Source organism: Sarcophilus harrisii, chromosome 2 (genome assembly GCF_902635505.1).
Source record: "Sarcophilus harrisii chromosome 2, mSarHar1.11, whole genome shotgun sequence".
Taxonomy (NCBI): Eukaryota; Metazoa; Chordata; class Mammalia; order Dasyuromorphia; family Dasyuridae; genus Sarcophilus; species Sarcophilus harrisii.
In genome coordinates this window covers 419401515-419422388 of record NC_045427.1, presented here as the reverse complement: position 1 = coordinate 419422388, position 20874 = coordinate 419401515, and the positions used below count along the sequence as shown (strand labels likewise).

Sequence of the window (20874 nt, the reverse complement as noted above, 5' to 3'; positions counted from 1 at the left end):
TCTCTGAAACCAACTTTAATAATATTTTTAATAGCCCTCTCTTTTAGGGAGTATCACGATTGTTTACATTCCATTCCTCTTAACTCCCCTCCCCACTGAAAGAAATAGATTATGACAAATTAGGGTATTCATGTTTATAGGGCTATATTTCAAAATATAAATTCTCTTTCTGATGATGGGACATATGTCCATCATCTGTTAGGAGATGAGTAACATTTCACCACAAGTCCTGCAGAGATAACAGATTGGTCACTGCTCTGAGTCCTTCTTTGAAAGTTGTTTTTCTTCCCAAAGTTGTCATCTATGTGTAAATTATGCTTCTGTTTCTGCTTACTTCACCATGTATCAATTCATAATAGCACAATATTCTGAAATTGTTTCTTCTACCACTTCTTATGATGATATTCCATTCCATGCATGTACCATCGATTAGTTCAGTCATTCTCCAAATGTCTATTGTTTACAAGCAATCTAATGAGCTCCCATAGATGCTAGTTTTTTTCTTCCCCCCCTCGAATTCTCTCTTTTAAGATCACAAAGTTTGTTTCTGTGTTCAGCTATTTGTTTCATGATATCAATCTATCTCTTAACATCTCCTTCTTGTTCTCTATTACTTCCTTTTACTTTCACATTTTTATACCAAATTCTTTGTGTCTGTACTGCTTGCTCAAACTTCTTTAAGCCAGTTTCAGAAAGGTTTATATGATGTCTACTCCATATTTGCATATTCTTCTTAAGTATATTCTTTCTTAAGTTAAGAAAAATAACACGTTCCATCTCCCTTTCTCTTTCTCTTCTTCAAACCCTCAGAACAGGAACTCCCTCCCCTTTTTTCTTATTTAACTCCTGAATATCCTATAAAGACATTAAAGTTCTGAAAGGATACTTGTTTCTGTTCCCCTTAGAATGTTAGCATTATATCATCTTACAATTCTGTCCAATTGCTGAAATACATTTATCTTTTTAATTTTTTAAAATGGATTTGTGTCTGTATCTCAAAGTTCTGACTCAGCTCTGGTTTTTCAGTTATTTATTTATTTATTAGCAGCTCTGATTTTTTCATCATAAATTTTGAAAACCTTCTATTCCACTAAAGAGCCCTTTTCCCTTTGTAGAATTATATTTAGCTTTGCTGGGTGTATTATTCTTGGTTGTAAATTGCCTTTTGCAATACTGTTTCCAGATCTCCCTTTGCTTACTATAGAAGCTTCCAGGTCTTCTGTGATCTTGATTGTGGTTCTTTAGCAGCTCAACTGCTTACTTCTGGATGCTTGAAGTATTTTTTTCTTTGATGTAGGAGCACTGGATTTTGGCTATGGTATTCCTGGAATTTTTCTTTTGGTGGCTGGTGGATTCTTTCTATTATCACATTGTCACCAGGGTTTTAATATTTCTGAGTTTTCATTTATGATTTCTTGGAATATAGTATACAAGATTTTTTTTTTCATTGATCATGGCTTTCAGGAAATCCAAAGATTATTAGATTTAATTTTAACCTATTTACAGGTCCATTGTTTTGGATATTAGCTATCTTACACTTTTATTTTTTCAATATTTTGATTTTATCCTAATATTTCTTGTTCCTGCATGGAGTTATTAATTTGTTTTACTTTTTTGGTTTTCAGGAATTTCATGATTTCTTGGGCAACATAACTATTTATTGTCCTTCCAATTCTTTTTTTTTCACAAGTTTTTAATGTCCTTTTAAAAAAATCTCTTATTTCATTTCTTTGAGGTATTACATAGTCCTTGTGGAAAATCCATTTTTTAACCTTTGACTCAATGTCTACAGATATTACGTAGACTGCAATAATTTTTTATATTGGTTGGTATTTCTTGGATTTACTCATCTATTCAGCTTTAATTCCTGCATTGGGGCTTTATCCCAGGGTCAGGTTCTGCCCCTCTTTGCACTTTTTGGTAGAGTGGTAAGCCCTTTAATGTTGCCCTGAGTCTCCTGGGTTTTTCTGATTACTTCTACCCCTCTGGGAGATTCAGAGTTGGATATTTAAATCCCTTTCTCACATCTCAGGATAGCAGTAAGGACTCTAAGCCTATACTATCTTACTGGTTAGAACCTCCTATTAGGTTTAGGCTGATCTTTTTACCCTCCCATGAACACACCAAGCAAACTATTCCTGCCTTTTTTTCCCTTTACTCAGAGTACTTCTACATATAGCAACTGGTTATCCTTATCAGGAGGGGGAGACTGAAAATTCCTATTTACATTGCTACAATTCAACTGATCAGCAGAAAGAGGAAAAGAACTTTATGTGAAGAAAATTTCATGAACAAGAGAGAAATAGTGATCAGAAGAATAAATGTCTCTTGATGACCGGCCCTTAATGCCTTTAATTCTGAATTTGACCAACATGTGAGGAGGAGAGAACTGGTTTTTGATTAAGGATCAACAATCTTCTTGAAAAAAAAAAAATGAAGGCCACTTAAAAAAGCAACTTAATGATGGTATGATTTTTAAGGAGGAAAAAAAGTGAAAAGTTCAACTTACCTTTTTCTCAAATGAAGAACAGTGAAAATAAGAACTTTATTCAGTAACTATAAAAAAAAATTTTAAATACATGTCAAGTTTTCCTTTCATCTCACCTCCCCTCGTGCTGAGTCTATGACTCCAGCCTTCTCTCTGCTGCCTGCACGTGGCTTCTTAGCTGATGTTTTCTGAAGGAAATCTGAGATTCTTTGGACCAAAAAATCTCGGTCTTTCAAATTGGCAAACAAGAAGGTCATTTTACTTTTGGTGCTAATAGATAATGGGCTCGGCAACACGCTGGAGCTGTCAGCTTTTTCAACCACTGTCACCTGCAAAAGAGAAAGTGTTTGCCCCATGATTTCCCCTTGAGCTACAATAGAAGCCAAACACACCCAAGAACTATTAATGACATATGTACATAATTAGCCATTCCAGAATCTCTCTTCTTCTCAAAATACACTGAATTTGGAGGCTATTTTCTAGCATGGAATTTTCCCTGAGAAGTCCATATTGAAGACTGTTTCAGAGGCAACTATTAGGTGTGGCCACAGCAATGCTCCCACACTTTAAGAAACTAGATGGATCTTCATGTCATGTGGTTGTTATCCTTACTGGGAATGTTCTCCATCCTTATTACTCTCTCTTAGAATTCCTCTAAGACTAAGCTCAAGTACTACTTTTTACAGGAGGCCTTGTCCTGTTCCCTCAGCTGCTAATTCCTTTCCCTTTAAGCTAACTTTCTAATATTTTTAGTATTTATTTTGGATATCACTACATGAATATTGTATCTCTCACCAGAACACAAGTTTCTTGAGGCAGGTACTTTTTTTTCCCTTTTCTTTTGTATTTCTATAACTTAGCATAATGCCTAGCATATAGAAAGCGCTTGCAAAAGAACCAAAGGATTCCCATGTCTAACTAGTGCATGTTTTAATAAGAATTTATTTTTCTTCTGCTACAAACTAAAATAAAAATCAAATAATAGTTAAGTCTTCTTGATGGTATCTACAAATAGTGCCTGAGGTAGGTAGGTAGCACAATGGATAGAGTGATAGGCCTGGAGTGAGAAAAACATGAGCTCATATCCAGCTGCAGACACTAGCTGTGTGACCCTAGCCAAGTCACTTAACTTAGCCCCAGTTTCCTCATTTAAAGGATGAGCTGGAGAAGGAAATGGTAAACCACTCCAGTATCTTTCCAAGAAAATCTCAAAATAGGTCCCAAAAGTTAGAAAGACTGAAATGACTAAACAACAACAAATGTATAGTTACTACAATATTTTACATTTAAATAATAACTTGTAGTCAAGACTCTCCAAGTGTTTCTTATACAATTAACTATTTGCAAATCTTGTTGGCAAATCTCTCCAATGAGAGATACCATCCCAAATATTGCTCTGAAACTCTCAATCATTGTGATGTCCTGAAACAGAGCCCAGAACCCCAGGATTAGTTGGTGTGTCTCTTTTTTATGGCCTAATCCCCTCTGAGACACAGAATAGCTGTTCTTGTCCTTCACGATAGATCTTCCTGAAAGTCACGGAATTATCACCCAATGAAAAAGAAAGTTCTTGGTATGCTGGAAGCTGCTGAAACTCATGACCTAAGTGTTGCTCCCTGGGGTATACCTCATACGGTATGGCTAACAGCAAACATTATATAGAAATAAAAGACTATCTCCTGCCATTTCCAAAGAAAGATATTTTAGATTCTTCCCACGCCCCGATATGTTTTTTCTTCCATTTTCTTCCATAAATTTCCTAATGCTACCTAGAAATATAAAGGACAGTTATACCTAACTGCGCTTAATAGATTAGACATAAAGAAATTAAGTAATGGCTGAAGTAGTTAGTCAAAAAGAGAACTCAAGTCTTCCAATTCCAAAACAGAAGCTCTTCCCATCATCTTGGCTGCCACTATAATGTGACTGCTGATCTTGAATATTAAAATTCAGACTGAAACAATACTTCACCTCTCTCAGTGGTATTATGAGATAACATGCCTCTTCTTCTTTACTGGCAAAGCAAATATAATTGTTGGAGATGAACATCTGACCAGGGATATGCATCTTATTGAATGGGGTCCACAAGGTACAGTCAGTGTGTCCATCTAGTCGTTCATCCTTTGGCAACCGGAAAGTTGCCCGGTAGCATTCATTTTTAGCTCTGGCATCTAGGTCTCTGAAGGCAGAAAAGAGAAACCAAAGTATATGAGCCAAGTGTTAGCAATGATGTTACATTCAGTTGAAGTACTATTATCTAGTAAAAGCTATACTGTATCCATCTATACCAGGGAACAAGATGAATTGCTATCTGTTTGAATTGAGCACAGTTCACATAAATGACAGATGGGCATAAAAATGAGAAGACTGGAATTTAATCTTATTCAAGCTGAAAAAGTAACCTTAAAAATTAACTTTTTTTTAGGATACCCATTTTCCTTGAGAATGAAGGAGGACTCCCCCCACCCCCCCCGAATCCGAATTAAGATAATTAGTATATATTGTCTTCCTTATAGTGTCTGAATTTTAGACATTTATGCTGGCAGATCAATATAAACAGTTCTATATGCCAAAGATTAGCTTTTTTTCTGGAATTTAGAAGGCCCAAATTTTGACAAGTTCTTGTATTGTCATCATGTTCCAGACTGTGCAATAGGAGCACTTATTCCCTCAGATCTATAGCTCAATGAGGAGAAGTATGAGAAGTTGGCAAAACCTGAGTTTATAAGGAGCTGTGCTTCAAGGTTGAGTGGTCCTCACTGGTAAATTAGTAAAGGCAAACTCACCTAACCCACCATATCTCTCTGGCCTCAAACCATGCACTACCTTCCACCCATCTTGTCTCATGTAGCCTGAAAACCACACATAACGCTCCTTCTTTATCTCCACCTTTCCACTTCTTGTTCTGTGAATAGTAATTAAATCAATCCTATTATTGCTTCTAGAAAGAGCATGGCAACAGACCACTTTATGACTCTGCTTGTTATCCCTGTAATTCTTGAGACTAAAGTTCCCTTCCCTGACCATCATTGCCTAATATGTGTTATATTCCTCTGTAGGATACAAAGTTCTTGAAGGCAAGGACTGTCTCACATTTGTATTTATGTCCCCAGTGCCTAGCACAGTATGTAACCCACAATGGGTAATCAATAAATGCTTTTTCATTCATTTATTCATCATTTATTAGATCATGCACAATTATAAACTGGACTAGAATTATGATTGTATCGGACCTTCAACTCTCCTTGCAACATTTATCTGTTTCTCTTAAGGGAAAAGAGACATACCTTTTTAAGGCTGAGATGTTTTTAAGAGGCCTGACAGGCTTGGGGAGGGATCTGTCCTCCAGGAAGCCTTCATTGTCCAACAGCTGTCGCATGGCAATATTGGCCAATTGCTCCATAAGCTTGAAGGTCTCATTAATATTGAGGAACATGGAGAAATACAGCTCCTTATCCCTGGTGTTAACTTTGATGCACTCAGGGAATAGCAGGGTGGCATTCTTCTCCAATTCAGTTACATCCACCCACTGGACCACCAGGGTTACTGAGAACCACCAAACAAAGAAACACCAATTCAAACAGCTTTGAGAGACAAAGTAAAAAATTCAATAGAGAAATAAGTGACAATGTGACTTAAGAATAGCTCACATTAAGGAGTCACTGAATATGACTGAAGCCCTGAGAGGGGAAGAATTTAAAATCCCTACTTTCAGGTGTGTGGATTCTTTTGGTTAGAGCAGCCTCTAGGATCACAACAACTTACCTTCTTTGCCTAAAAGGAAGGAGTAGAAACAAAGGTGGTTGACAGTAAGGTACAACCATCCCTGCCTGGGCACCCGTCCTTTCCAGTAGCTACAAGAATAGTAATTGACCAGCTTTTCCACTTCAGGCATTCCAAACTGTTTCCGCATCTTTAGTTCTGCTTCTTTGAATTTTCCTGGATCCTCATCTCCCTGAGGCTGCAAGTTCTTGTTTTCTTCAGCAATGATACCCTAGAGTGAAGAAAAAAAGAGTAGAGATGGGAACTCCTAAGTAAAATGAATAAGGAAAAGTACAAAAAGAACCATTTAGGTTCCCAAAACAATAATGGCATTAAAAAAAGAAAATAACACTAGTAATTCAAGTTAAAGTCAATCCAGAGTTAACAGTCTTGAAGGCTGTTTGGAAGCCCAGAATACACATCTTTTTATTGCTACTAATGACATTAGGATCATCCTACTGTCTCCTCCATTGCTCCCTAGCTTCCATTTTTAAGAAGAAAAGGCAAAAGGGATAACCTATTAGAAGGATCTTCTCCGTTTCTCAATCTTCTATCACTTAAGGTGAATGAATATTTCACAAAGTGTTTGGCTCACTTCTCTTTCTAAAGTCCCTACCTAAGTGATGTCATTAATTTCTATGGCTATTAATTATGTACATGATTCCAAAATCTTTTTCTCCAGGCCTCTATTCTGAGCTCCAGACCCACACTCAGGGCCTATACACCTGGATGAACCACTAGTAGAACAAAATTGACAAGTTTAAAACTAAACTATCAATCATTTTTTCTAAGTTGGCTTTTCCTTGCAACTGAACCTTCACCTTAGCTACTGTTTTCAAAACTTTGGAGTAATATCTTTGACTCTTTCTTCTAGTTACTTATCAAAATCACTTAGTTACCAAATCCTATTGATTTCATTTCTCTCCTTTATTCTGTTCCCAATGTCATCAAGCTGGTACTGCTTCATTATTACTTGCCTGGTATTCTACTGCTCAAAAAAATCTTCCGTGTCTCTAACATCTATTAAATAAAGCTTAAGTTCCTTTGTTTTCAAGGTCCTTTATGTTTGGCAATGCCTAATCTCTCCTATTCCCCACTATATACTCTCTTTTCTACCCAAATTAAACTATTCTACATCCTTTGAACAAGCCCTTCAAGTTCATGCTGTTTCCTATACCCGAAATGTCCGTTTCTTTTTGTTACCTACAGAATTCCTGGCTATAAAACATTCTATCAGGAAATTTTCCCTGAACAGTCAGCAATGAAAATTTCCCCCTGACTGTCACAAAACATTTCTGTACCTTTCTAATGTGCTTCTGCATTATTATACATTACAATTATCTAAGTATGTCACATCTTCTACTAGGCTTAAGTTCCATGACAGCAGGGATTATCTCAGATTTAAACTCTGAACTTCCACCTAGCAATCTGCTTAATTCTCTGTAGACAGAAGGAGCTTAAATGTATACTGATTTTGTAGGTGAACTAATCAAGGCATGCACTGCTGCCTTGGGGCCTTTTCCAAGTATTCAATCACAAGGAAGATAATTGGATATAACTTGACTCCTCTAGGAGAAAGAGGCCAAAGAAAATATTTTGTCTCACTAAGAATTATGGGTTTGAGTTTTCATTTTACATTGATCTAACAAGGTTGGACCATAAAAAATAAAAATCTTGCAAAGCAAAGGTGTTACTTGCTATTTTAAAGTAAGAAAATTAGAAGCCTACTACCATACTAAGGTAGCTAATGAAAAATCCTGAGCAACTTGATACAGAACATTCTCTTATATATTTTGAGCTTCAAAGGTCAGGGAATAGAGGAAGAATAGTCTGGACAAATAGAAATCTGATGGCTCTCTCTCCTAGTCTTGAGTTATAAGTGCTACTACCTGGTCTACCTGCTGCATTGAGTCTCTCCAGCTCAGGGATTTCCCCTCTGGTGTAGCTGTTGTTTGAACTTAATGTATAACAGAGTTTGAAAAAATATTGTGTTTAAATTAATACTAATTTGTTATAATAGGTGCACTCTACAGATTTCAATCATTTTTTTTAACTAATTAGATATAGCTGAAGTGAATAAAACATGCAATAATTTAATGGAAAGTAAAAATGAGAGGGCTGATAAAATTTCACTAAGTTTCCGGAATAACAAAAAGTTCATCCTTTGCTCAGAAAACGTAGTCAAAAGTATCCATATTCTATCTAGTATCTTAAGAATGCGGAAAATAAATAAAAAAATATTCAGCAAAGAAACAGAGCAGAACTAAGAAGGAAGTCACATGGAGGCAGATTTCAATTGTTTAAAAAGAAGAATTTCCTAATAAAGCTATACAACAATGAAAGGACTGTCTGAAAGAGTAAGCTCCCCACGACTAGGGTTTTCCATAGAACTTATATGACTGTGATGGATGTGGTAGAGTAGGTGGGAGGGAGGACCAAGTAAGGTCCCCAATCATATTAAGCAAGTGCTTCTTACATGTATCTTGCCCTTGACAAAGGTAGTGATGTCTTCTTCATTTTCAAAGATGGACAATGTCTGTAGCAAGTTATTTTCCAGCCATTCCCAATGTTTTGTGATCTCTTTACGGGATGAACCTAGAGGATTTGGGAAGGTAAAAAAGGGGGAAAAAAAAACATCAACACATCAATCTCTCAAACTCATTTGAGGAGAAAAACTAGGAATCATTTCCCATCATAAAAATTAAAGCAGAAGTCTCTGTAAGAAGCCTTATGAAATACCCATTAAATTGATTTTAATTAAAAGATTAAATATAAAGTTTGCACAGGATAGTGGAAAAATAAAAACACTCTTACTCTGCTAGTGGAGCTAAGAAATGATACAATCGTTTTGGAAAATAAAATGGTATTATACAATAAGAGCTGCCAAGTTCTATTATCTAATGATTCCAGTATGAGGGCTATATCATAAAGATGTCACTGACAGGAAAAAAAAATTTCTGTACAAAAATACTCACAGCATTAATCACAATAACAAAACCAAAAAACAATCCATATGTCTAATGATTGGGAAATGGCTGGACTATGGTATATAAAAAAATTCTACTTAATTAGAAGAATACTTATTGAGCACTCACTACGTAAAATGCTAAACCCTGCGGACAAAAGCAAAATTGTTCCTGTTTCAAGGAGCTTGTATTTGGTTGGAAAATAGAACATGATAAAAGTAATAGTTGACATTTTAATATATGAAACTGAGAAGGAGGAGCTAGTTTGGGAAGGGCCTTCAATGTCAGGCTAGAGTTTTTATTTCAACTGGACTCATGTGCAGCTACTAAGGGTTTTTGAGCAGGGAAATCAAAGTCAGACCTGAACTTTAAAAAAAAAAAATTTTTTTATTATAGCTTTTTATAAACAAAACATAAGCATGGGTAATTTTTCAACATTGACCCTTGCAAAAACATCTGTTCCAATTTTTCCCTTCCTTCCCTCTACCCCCTCTCCTATGTTAAAGTATATGTTAAATACAATATATGTATACATATTTATACAATTATCTTGTTGCACAGGAAAGATCAGATTTAGAAAGAAGATAAAAATAACCTGAGAAGAAAAAAACAAAAATGAAAGCCAACAGTAACAGAAAGAGTGGAAATGTTATGTTGTGGTCCATATTCATTTCTCAGTGTTCTTTCCCTGGGTATAGCTGGTTCTGTTCATTACAGATAATCGGAACTGATTTGGATCCTCTCATTGTTGAAGAGAGCCATATCCATCAGAATTGATCATCATGTAGTATTGTTGTGGAAGTGTATAATGGTCTCCTGGTTCTGCTCATTTCATTCAGCATCAGTTCATGTAAATCTCTCCAAGCCTCTCTGTATTCATTTTGCTGCAGACCTGAACTTTTAAGAAAAATTTTTTTGGCAGCTATATGTTAGATGGATAGGAGAAGGGAGAGAATGGAAAAGGGGGAATCAATGAGGAAATTAATGGAATAGTTTAGAGGTCATGGCAACTTGATCTAGAGATATAGCCATGTGTGTAGAGAGAAAGTGATGAACTTGAGAGAGATTATTAAAGAGAAAAGGCAAATTTTGAGTCAAGTCATCTGAATGGAGATGACAATCGAGCCTAGAAGAAATACCAAGAAAGAGAAGAAGTCCAGAACAGAGCCTTGGGGAAATCAAGATTTAAGGAATAGAAGCTGAACAACAAATTGTTAAAAATCAGATAGGTGAGAGGTGGGAGGAAAATCAGGAGAGAGAAAGCTCACAGAAGTCAAGGGGGAAATTAGGAAAGGGTGGTCAACAGTGTCAAAAGTTACAGACATTGATAATTATGAGAACTCAGAAAAAGTCACTGGATTTAACAATTAAAAAGTCAGGGAAACCCTGGAAAAAACAGTGATAGTCATGTGGTGGGCTTGAAAACCTGGTTATGGAGTAGAAGGGGAAGAACGAGTGAGTAGTGAAGAAATGGAGGCAAGGAGAGAAGAGCTTAGCAGTGAAAAGGAAGAAAGAGAACACAACAATTTGAGAAAACATCATGATGAAGTAAAGGCTCCACCCCCCCTTCACCTTTTTAAACAATATAGGAGATATTAGTATATCTGTAGATAACAAAGAAAAATTCAATGGAAAGGGACAGACTGAAGAAAAGAGATGGGAAACAAATAATGAGGAGAGGTCCCAAAAGAGATGGAAGAGAATGGGATCAAGAGCACAGAGGGGTTAACCTGGAAAATTGAGACTGGGACAAAAGGAAAAGAGGATGAAGATATAGAGAGCTTTTAAGATATTGGAGTAAAGGAAAGAAAGGAGATTATAAAGGAATGGCCTATATTTTCTCCATCCAAGTTGGAGGAAAGAGGTGTCATAGGAAACATGAAAAAAGAGGAAAAGATTTGGAACTGCTGTAAGGACAGTGAAAATCAATCAGGGAAGAATAAAAGATTTGCCTTGAAGCTATGAGAGATCAGTTGAGACTAGATAATACGAATTTATAGTAGACTCAAATGGCTGTTCGGTCTTGTTTTGCAGTAGTCTTTAGCAGGTTGGGAGTGGAAGTAGGGAAAGTGGGGGGGGGGGTCAGGGTTGACAACTAGCTAGTATGAATGATGGTGAGAAAACTATACAAGAGACTCAAAGACAGAGGATGGTTCATAATCAGCTTTAAGATCAAGACTTTACAGAGAAGAAAGTGAGATCAAAGTATCAGTGATAACTTAGGAAAACAGAGGCTAAAATGTTTAGAAATCACAGAGGAACTGGTCAGGATAGAGTAAAAGATGTCAATAGATACATGTATGATAGGAAGAGAAGCTGGGCTGGTGAATGACAGGTACACAAAGTCCTGAGATTACTCAGGAAACAATATGGAAAGCCTGCAGCATGGTAGGTGGAGAAGATATGGGAGAACAGGACCAAGTGTTGCATAGGATGGGTAGACATATATAAATTGTGAGCTGTGTAGTTGAGAGGGAATCCAAATTGAGGAGATCACATATCTATTTGATAAATTTGATTTAATTAATTTGATTAACAATAAGGTGATCTTCTGCAGAAATATGATCTAGATTATTTTTTAGTTACACTCTCCTAGAATTGCTATCTTGAATCTTTGGTTTGGAGATATTTCACCTGGAACTTCCAGCTCAGCACCCATTGAGGTATATTAGATATATTTACAAAGAAGAGGAAGACTGGTTTCATCAGTTGTCTGATCTTTGCACTTGTCTATGTTCAGATATCTTTTTGTGTATTATTTTCTTTTCCATTACTGTGATTGTTGATATTTTCATAATTCTTCTTACTTTGGTCTACCTCACTTTATACAAATATCAACACCAGGTTGGGCCTGGTTGGGCTCAGACCCTACTATCTGACCTTTCCTCTGGAATAGAGTTTTGATCCAACTACCTTAATGCAGATGAATTTGGCTGACACTAATTCCAAGATACTTGAGTTCCTATTTCCACTCCCTATTTTTCACCTAGGCTCAAAGAAACACTAAGTGCTAACAAACCAAGCCTTATTTTAACACCTCCCCTCTTGCCTTGCCTCAAGAGTTCTGCCCCATCTCTGATCCTCTGCCACACCAAACAAATCCCAGAGAGACTTGGGCCAGTGTGGGAGGTCAGAGATGGAATGTGTGTTTTTTGGGAGGTGGGTTCTGTCACTGTATCCCTGGCACAACAAATCAGGACCCAGAAAATCTTTTCCTAAAGGAACTCGTACACACTCGTACACACACACGTTAGATTCCAGAGGACAATTAACATATAGTGAACATTCTGGGTAAAGAGGCTTTTGTGGACAGAACTGGAAACCTAACCACTGCATTATATTTGCTTCTACAGGTGAATAAAACTTCTTGAGTTAGATACACCCAACTGATAGATGTTTTCTGAGATATTATGGAGGGTTCTGATCCAAATGACTATCGATGAGCTTGGCTGATCCTGCTTCCAGGATACTTAGTTCCTATATTTACTCTTCAGTTTTCACCTAAACTCTAAAGAACATTGTTCCAAGATCCACTTTCTGTACTTTGGTGGAATTCCTATCTTAGTCTTTTTATTGGATCCCTCCCTGTCAAAAGGGCCAGAGCCATGATCAAATAACCTCAAATAACCCAGCCTGAAACCTGAAGCTTATTAATCATTACTCAACTAATGCACTATTCCCTTTGGAGAAAGAAACCATGATATTTCAGGCTTATACATGACTTCTAAGAGAAGTAAGCCCAGATATGCTACATCTAAACTATAGAATTTCTACCTCATTTTCCATGAAAGGCTTGGAGTTACTCTCTAGGGGTGGGTAAAAGTAAAATGTTAAGGAACAGCAGTGAAGAAAGGAACTGATTAGAACAAGAACTCTTAAATAACCAAAGTCCACTGAGATGGCATTTACAAACTCAAGAAGGTTACTGAACCTGATGGCTCTGGATGTCTCTATTTGCTGAAGCAGGAAGACAGTCACATGTTCTGAGGTATATTCATGCTAGTAGAAACTCCAAGTGTCTAAAATTCTTATTGAGAGCAGCTCTGCTCTCATGCATGCCATCCTCCCTCTATTTTTTTAGCTACTGGACTTGAGAGACTTGGTATATAAACATTCAAGTCCCTCTCTAAGCTATCCTTGATACAAATTTTGATGAGGCAAGAAAAGGAGAAACACAAGTACCTACCACAGGCAACGGCCCAATAGATTTGAGAGTCCTGTGTCTGATGAAGGATTCGATAAGGGGCGACTCTGGCACTGGAATCCAAGACAACATCCAGTGTTCCCACAAGAAGACCTGGGAAATAAGGTGGAAAGGAATGTGATTAGGGATTCAACTGGTCTATGTCTCTGCTCCTACATCAAATGCTATTACAGATGGCCTGATTTCATGAGGTGAAAGAGCAGGAAGGATCAAATGAGATAATGTGTACTAAGACACTTTGTAAACTACAGATTGCTGTATAAATATACGTTAATCACTATCTGTTCCTTGGCCCAGGTAACCAGGACAAATAGCTGTCATTTTCTGTTTAAAAGTCTCAAAGGAAGGCCATTCTTTAGCTTCTTTCAGGTTTCACTTCAGTGTAACTGAACTAGGAAAATCTTCCTTTTATAGAAAATGATAAGGCTCTTCTGGATTCTTCCTTTCAGTCTTTTTACACTTTATTCCCCTCCTCACCCTCAAGGATCCAGCTCCATTGGCTTCCTTGCTTCCCCACGTGTCCCAACCCTACCTTTCCTCTGGCTGTCCCCCAGACCTGATATGTCCTTTCTCCTCACCTGTTCTGTATTCCCTTGAGACTTAGCTCAAATCCCACTTTCTGCAGGAGGCCTTTTCTATCTGTGCCTGCTACTGCTTCTTTCCCTCTGAGATTCCCTTCCATTTACAGTCTCTACTTGGTATATATCTAGTTATTTGAATGTTGTCTCCTTAACAGAATGTGAACTACCTGAGGAAAGGGACTGTGTTTTGCCTTTTTTTTTTGTTTCCTCACTGTTTAGCACAGTGCCTGGCACATTGTAAGTGCTTAATAAGTGCTTGATTTGGGTTTAGCTCAAATGACTGGTATCCATTGTCTCTCATTCTGTACAATTCTCATTGATTTGAGCCCATTTATTTTAGTTCTATTGAAATGATTTCCATTCCTTTAAACTTTTTTTCTAACAACCCATATCTTTGTTTAAAAAAAAGCAAAAAAAAACAAAACAAAACCCAAACCAACCAAATTTTTTTATTGATACTTTTTCTCCCTTTCTGAAATCAAAATCACTTTCCAATTATTCTGTTTCCTATACCCTCTTTCTTCCTCTTATCACCCAGGGGTCCTTAAACTTTTAAAATAGGGGGCCAGTTCACTGTCCCTCAGACTGTTGGAGGGCCAGACTATAGTAAAAGAAAAAACTTTGTTTTGTGGGCCTTTAAATAAAGAAACTTCATAGCCCTAGGTGAGGGGGATAAACGTCCTCAGCTGCTGCATCTGGCCTACGGGCCATAGTTTGAGGACTCCTGCTATAGACCTTTCTCTAGTAATGAAGATTGTATAGGTCAAACAAAACAAGCCAACATATTGGTGATATTTGATAATAAATGCGTCATTTCCCAGTTACAGTATATTGCTCTGCTAAGAAAAAGAAAGGATATTTCCTTGTCAAAAACTCAATTTTTCTTTTTGTAATATTTCTGTACTTATCTGTCTAAAATTTGGTGACTTCATAAAGGCAGATAGGAGTTGTTTTTTTCTGACGATGCTTCCAACACAAATTAGTTTAGTGATAATTTCTTCTAGCACTTACTTAGGACTAAGGTTGGGTTTCCATAGAAATTCATTTTCTAGATCATCAAATCTCGTCCCTTTAACTGTTGAAATATGCATTATGAATGGAAATGTTCTAAAATGTAAGAAATACATCCTTGCCCTTTTAAGCATTATTTTGAGCACAACCTTTTAAGAGTATGCAATAATTTTTATATTTCATATATAAACTGCATAAAAATTAGCCTATTCTCAATGACTAAGGTTTATCATTATGAATATCAATGACTATGCTCTAACTATAATGAAATCATTCCTCCAAGGACTACTAAAATATATGGAGTTCTTTGCTATGCCAAATAGCTTTGGACTGTGTGAGCTGTCTGTTTCTATTTCTTCCTGGATATTAGCTATCTTTTCTCACTGTTCATCATAATCTTTGCCCTTCCATTAGCTACTATTCTCATATCATCTAATTATTCATTCAACATTTTTAAGAGCCTATTGCACAGAGACCATTTATGGATAGGGAATACAGTTTAGATAAAATATGATCTCTGTCTTCATAGAGCTCATGGTCTATTGGGGGAAAAGGCACAGAGAACTATACTATGTAATATTATCTAATTTCATTGAAGAGTTGAAAAACAAAATAACATGAGGTGTTAAAAGGTCATTATGGTCAAGAAGGAGGACATCTAGGAAGAAGTATCATTTTAATTGGACTTTTAATAAAGGTTATGCAGGAATATGACAACAGAAAACAGAGAGAGCATCCAGGATAATACTGGAGGAGGGAGGCCCAGATGGTTGTCTGAGGCACAAAGTACATGCTGATCTGAAGGTCTTTGCTTATTTCTGATCGGGGATATAAGTCATATGTTTGAGAAATCTAGATGTTTGACATCTGGAAAAGTAGGAGTGTTAAAAATACTGTGTTTCTCACTATATAACTATAATATAGTCAGAATCTCTTATCTTTAGTGTTCATTTGTTATATCTATAATTGGTTAGTCTTTTTCTTTTCCTGTAATACTGGCATGTATGTACTTAAACAACCAGGTTGAATAATGACTATCATTTAAATTTGAATGTTTAATTATAACTATATGTAAAATATGGTAATTGGAATGGCCCAATGGAAACATACAAATATATACAAAAATAAACAATAAACAATGACTGAAGGTGACTACTTCATAGGATATTATTTATAGAGACTGGGACCTAGCTATGAATTACCTTCATTTCTAAAGGATCCCAAGAATGAGATCTATCAGCATTCACTTCATTATTTAATTCTTTAAAAAATAATTTTTTAGGCCCTTGTGTTTAGGAAAAGTTTAGATAATACATAGTTGTATAAGAAAGACAAATAACTAATTAAAAAAAACTATTGAATTTCAGAGTCTGGTTCTTTTTGTACAGCAAAATGACGTTTTGGTCATGTATACTTATTGTGTATCTAATTTATATCTTAATGTATTTAACATCTACTGGTCATCCTGCCATCTAGGGGAGGGGGTGGGGGGGTAAGAGGTGAAAAATTGGAACAAGAGGTTTGGCAATTGTTAACGCTGTAAAGTTACCCATGTATATATCCTGTAAATAAAAGGCTATTAAATAAAAAAAAAAAAAACTATTGAGAGAGTAGAGCAAATAGCTATGTGAGGTCCAAGGTCATTAGCAACAATAGAATGGGTAGAGATGAGCAGGGCAATTTCCCACTTTCCCTTCATCTTCAACATACCCCAAAGTACACAGCATTGGAAATATATTTAAAAAAAACCCAACAACAAAAAACAACCCCAAACCCCCAAGTCAATCCTTTTAGCCTAGAGCTGGAGCAATTGGGGTTGAATGACTTGCCCAGGGAGTATTAAGCTAGTAAATATTAAATGTCTGAGGGCGGATTTGAACCACAGACTGACACCTTAACCAAAGGATGTTCTAAAAATTCAGCGGGAGAGAAAGTCAATCAGATCTGCAGAAAGAATTCCGGGGGAGTGGGATGCAATTAGCAGGTTTGAAATTTTCCTAGATTCTAGAGCACTCCAATATTTTGGAGATATTATTGGGAATTATTGGAAATAAAATGGAAACATTAGCATCGAATTTTCACAGAGAAAGCTCAAGCTCCTCCCGGATTGTCACGTCCAGGCTGAGATGCTCACCAGGGGCAGCTGCTACACCCTTGACATCCGAAAGAAGCGTCAGCGGCCTGGGAGAGAGACAGAACCCTACCAGAAACCCCCTCGGGGAATGTACCTTGGGGACCGGAGAGCCCAGGAGCCTTCCCTCCTCGGCGTCTCCCAGAGGCCCCCGGCCTTTTCCTTTGGGGGATTTTAGCCACGAAGCTGGATACAAAGCAGGCCCAGCGAGGGGGCTCCGGGGATGTCCGGGCCGGGAGGAAGAGGAATTCCTGGGCCCGGTGCTGTCAAAGACAGAACCCGGGTGGGGCGTCCCGAGGGCTGGGCTGGGGGTTCTCTGCTTTCGCAAGGGCGAGGGACTTCCCCGTCCGGGGCCGTTTCCCCATCAGGGAGCACCGTCTCTGAATAACCTTGCGGCTCTCGATTCTGGCCGGAGTGGGGGTGCAGGCAATGGGGCCCAGCGAGGGCAGCTTCCCTTTGCCGAGGATGCAGGCAGTCCGCACCGCCCTCCCGCAGCCCCGGGGAGTCTCCGGAGGTTATCGGCCCCGCCCCCTCCATCGCCCCTGTAAGCCGCAGGTTCCCGCCCCTCCCCCTCCCCGAGGGCGCCGGACCCCTCCCCCGCCGGGGCGCGCCTCCGCCCGAGGGGCTTCCCGAGCTCGCCCCGCCGCCCCGCCGCCCCGCTGCCCCGGCCCTCACCCGTGAGGCCGCCGCCCTTGCCGTGGCCGCGGCGCCGCTGCAGCAGGAAAAAGGGGTTGGCGCGCTCCGTCACCCACAGCGCATTCGCCACCAGCACCTCCTCCGGGCTCAGCCACATCCTGCCGGCCCGGAGCCCCCCGGGCTCCCCGAAACGACAGGGGCTCGGCCCGGGCCCAGCTCCCGGAGAAAGCGGAAGCGCGGCGGGCGGGAGCGCAGGAAAGGGCGCGGGAGCGAGCGCGGCCCAGAGCGAGCGAGGGCGAGCGCGGCCGGGCCGAGCCGGGAGGGAAGAGCCCCCGGAGCCGGGCCCCGGCGCGCGCACAGCGCTCTCTGGCGGCCTCCGAGGGCGACCCGGCTGCGGAGTCCGCCGCCTCGGCTCGCCCCCTCCCATCCCCGCCCCGGCTCTCTTTCCGGGTCTCCTCCTCTTTCTCTCCTTCTCCTCGCCTAATCCCTTCCGCCTCCTTCCTCCTTCCTTTATCTCCCCCCTCCCCTTCATTCTCTTTTTCCTCCCTCCCCTCTTCCCTTTTTTCCTTTCCCCTTCCCCCCCCTCCCTTCCCGGCTCTGTCCCCTCCTTTTGAGCCCCTCCTCTCTCTCCTTCTCCCTTCCTCTTCTTTTCGCTCTGCACCCGTCCCCAGCTCCTCCCTTCCCTTCTCTCTCCCTCCTCCTCTTTCTCACCTTTCTCCGCCAGGTCAGGGAGCAGCGCAAAGACGTCGCCTGTTCTCTGATGCATGCCTTCCTCAGTTACGTCCCATTGGTTCAGCAAACATTTATTATGCGCCTGTTGTGTGCGGGGTGCCCTGCTTTACCTGGGAACGGGGACGGAAAATAGCCCTTCCCAAGACATTCACGCCTTTTAGGGGCTTTTGTGTTGTGTAGAAAAATTCATATGGTAGGGAACAAGAAGGATCAGATCACATGCTCTAGGAAAGGTGAAATAGGGGGAGATCACGCGTAGGTGGAAAGCAACCAGAAAAGAGTTCTGAGAAAAAATGCCCTGAGCTGGGCTTTGAAGAAAGGACTTCAATCCTACCTTGTATGTAGTAGGTGCTTAATGAATTGTTAGCTGAAGTAAAGCGCTTGTGCAAGGAGAGGTGTGTTCCTGCAATGCATAAAAGCGGCCATCTTTCCAGGGTTATGATGCGTCCTTCTACTTCTTCTACTTGAAGCCTTCTGATTGTTCTTTATTTACAGTATTTCATCTCTTGTCTTCACAAATGTGCATGAACTGACCCCCATGACTGGAACACGGCCCTTCTCATCTCTTAAAATCCTAATCTATAGGCCCCTCCCCTGTTCTGACTGGCATTTTCTAACCGCCCCCAAGAAGAGGGCATCGTCCTGGGAAAACTCAGACCAACTAGGTGACCGTTAAATAAAATGAGACATTTATTTATTCAGTTGAGGAATTGTAATTCAGGACGGTGCTCCGGGAAAAAGGGGATTCTTCATAAAGAATAGTTGTGGGGAACAGGAGGGCATGTAGTTGGGATAAAACAGCCAAACTTCAGGTAGTGTCGAGGGAAGAGAGAGGGAGAAGGCAGGAGGGAGGAAGAGAGGAAAAAAAGGAAGGGAAGAGAGAGAGACAGACAGACAGAGAGAGAACAGAGACAGAGAGAGAGAGAGAGAGAAACAGGGAGACAGAAAGAGAGAGAGAAGGAGGGGGGAGGGAAAGACAGACAGCAAGAGAGAGACTAAGGGAGGGAGGCAGAGAGGGAGAGGAGAGACAGGAGGAAGAGGAAGGAAGGGGGAAGGAGAAACAAGGGAAAGAAGGTAAGGAGTAGAAAAAGAGGAGGAGGAGGAGTGGCCAGGAGGTGGAAAGAAAGAGACAGATGGCAGAGCAGAGATACAGAGAGAGAAATGAGTCTGAGTCTGCACAAGTGTCCTTGTGATTAATTATCTTTTTCCAGGAGCAGGAGTGGTTAGAAACGCTGGGGTTTGGTAGGGGCCCTGAGGGTTAAGGGTACCATTTCCCACATTAGGCATTTCCTGCTCCTCCTCCCTCAGGTGGTCCCTGAAATCTCCTTGTATGTACTTGTATGTATATGTTTTCCCCATGATAGAATATAAGCTCCTTGAGGGCAGGGGTTGTTTTACTTGTGTTTTTGTATATCCACTTCCTACCTAGCACATTGTAGAAGTGATTCCTAGAGGTTTGATAATTGATCAACAGGGCTCTGATTGGGGGATTAGTTATGGGGAATTAACTCATTTCCTGTCCCTTAGTGTGCCTGAGATCTCCTCTGTTATTTTTGGTCCATAAATTCTGTCATAACTTAGCCTAAGGACCATAAAGTGGCTAATTAAAGCTTTGAGAGTGAAAGAAATTGTCAAAGGAAAGATCTTAGGGAGCGAAGAGGACTAGAGAACAGAACTTTGGGGGACATCCACACATAGGGGCCAGGAGAAGGACCAAGGAAGGATACTGAGAAAATGTTTGACAAGTAGCCTCTGGTCAAGTATCAAAGAAACACCTTTTGTGAAAAATGGCTCCGAATTTGTCCAAAATATTAGAAAACATTGATGGGGGAAACCTGGCAATGTGGGCTCCCTAAATCATGATGGTGGTGCAATCTGTTCCCCACCTCACATGGTTCTCTTAACTTTCATATCCAGTATACTATTTGAGTAAATTTGACCTCAAATTCATAAGCAAGTGAATAATTTAATTAGATTAGTAAAAACATGGTAATACCAAGGACTTTTAGATACATATATGTGTGTGTGTGTGTGTGTGTAGTTGAAGAACTTCCAGCAGCCATATGTAGTAAAGATAAGGTGAAGAACTTCCAGCAGCTGAACTTTCAAGGACATTTAACTTCCTCTTCTGTATTTTTAGTTTCTCTAGTTCTCTGTGACTTGCATGAATATGTTGAGTGGTAGCCAACATGTACTTAGATTTTAAACATATGTATTTAACCTCGAATGATGACATTTATCGCTGTTCAAGTTACCAACATCTGGCCAATTAGTTGCCTGATGTATGGTTCCTCCCGGAACTAGGAATCTGCTGTTTTTGGCACGAATAACATCTAATTAAGGAGTGGGGGAGGCATCTATCT

General features: G+C 39.5%; 1 protein-coding gene across 2 annotated transcripts in view; it reads right to left on the bottom strand.

The window, feature by feature from the left end:
• Positions 1-18251, bottom strand: part of TBC1D9B (TBC1 domain family member 9B) — a 43067-nt gene extending 24816 nt beyond the window's left edge. For both annotated transcript variants that reach the window (XM_031953820.1, XM_031953821.1), the window contains exons 1-7: positions 17819-18251; positions 13403-13513; positions 8727-8845; positions 6254-6482; positions 5776-6034; positions 4460-4667; positions 2605-2817 (exon numbers count right to left, since the gene is read on the bottom strand). In XM_031953820.1, the coding sequence (XP_031809680.1) occupies positions 2605-2817; positions 4460-4667; positions 5776-6034; positions 6254-6482; positions 8727-8845; positions 13403-13513; positions 17819-18206 (1527 nt within the window). In that variant the 5' untranslated portion in view covers positions 18207-18251. The remainder of the gene's footprint in view (positions 1-2604; positions 2818-4459; positions 4668-5775; positions 6035-6253; positions 6483-8726; positions 8846-13402; positions 13514-17818) is intronic.
• Between the last annotated feature and the right edge of the window lie 2623 nt (positions 18252-20874).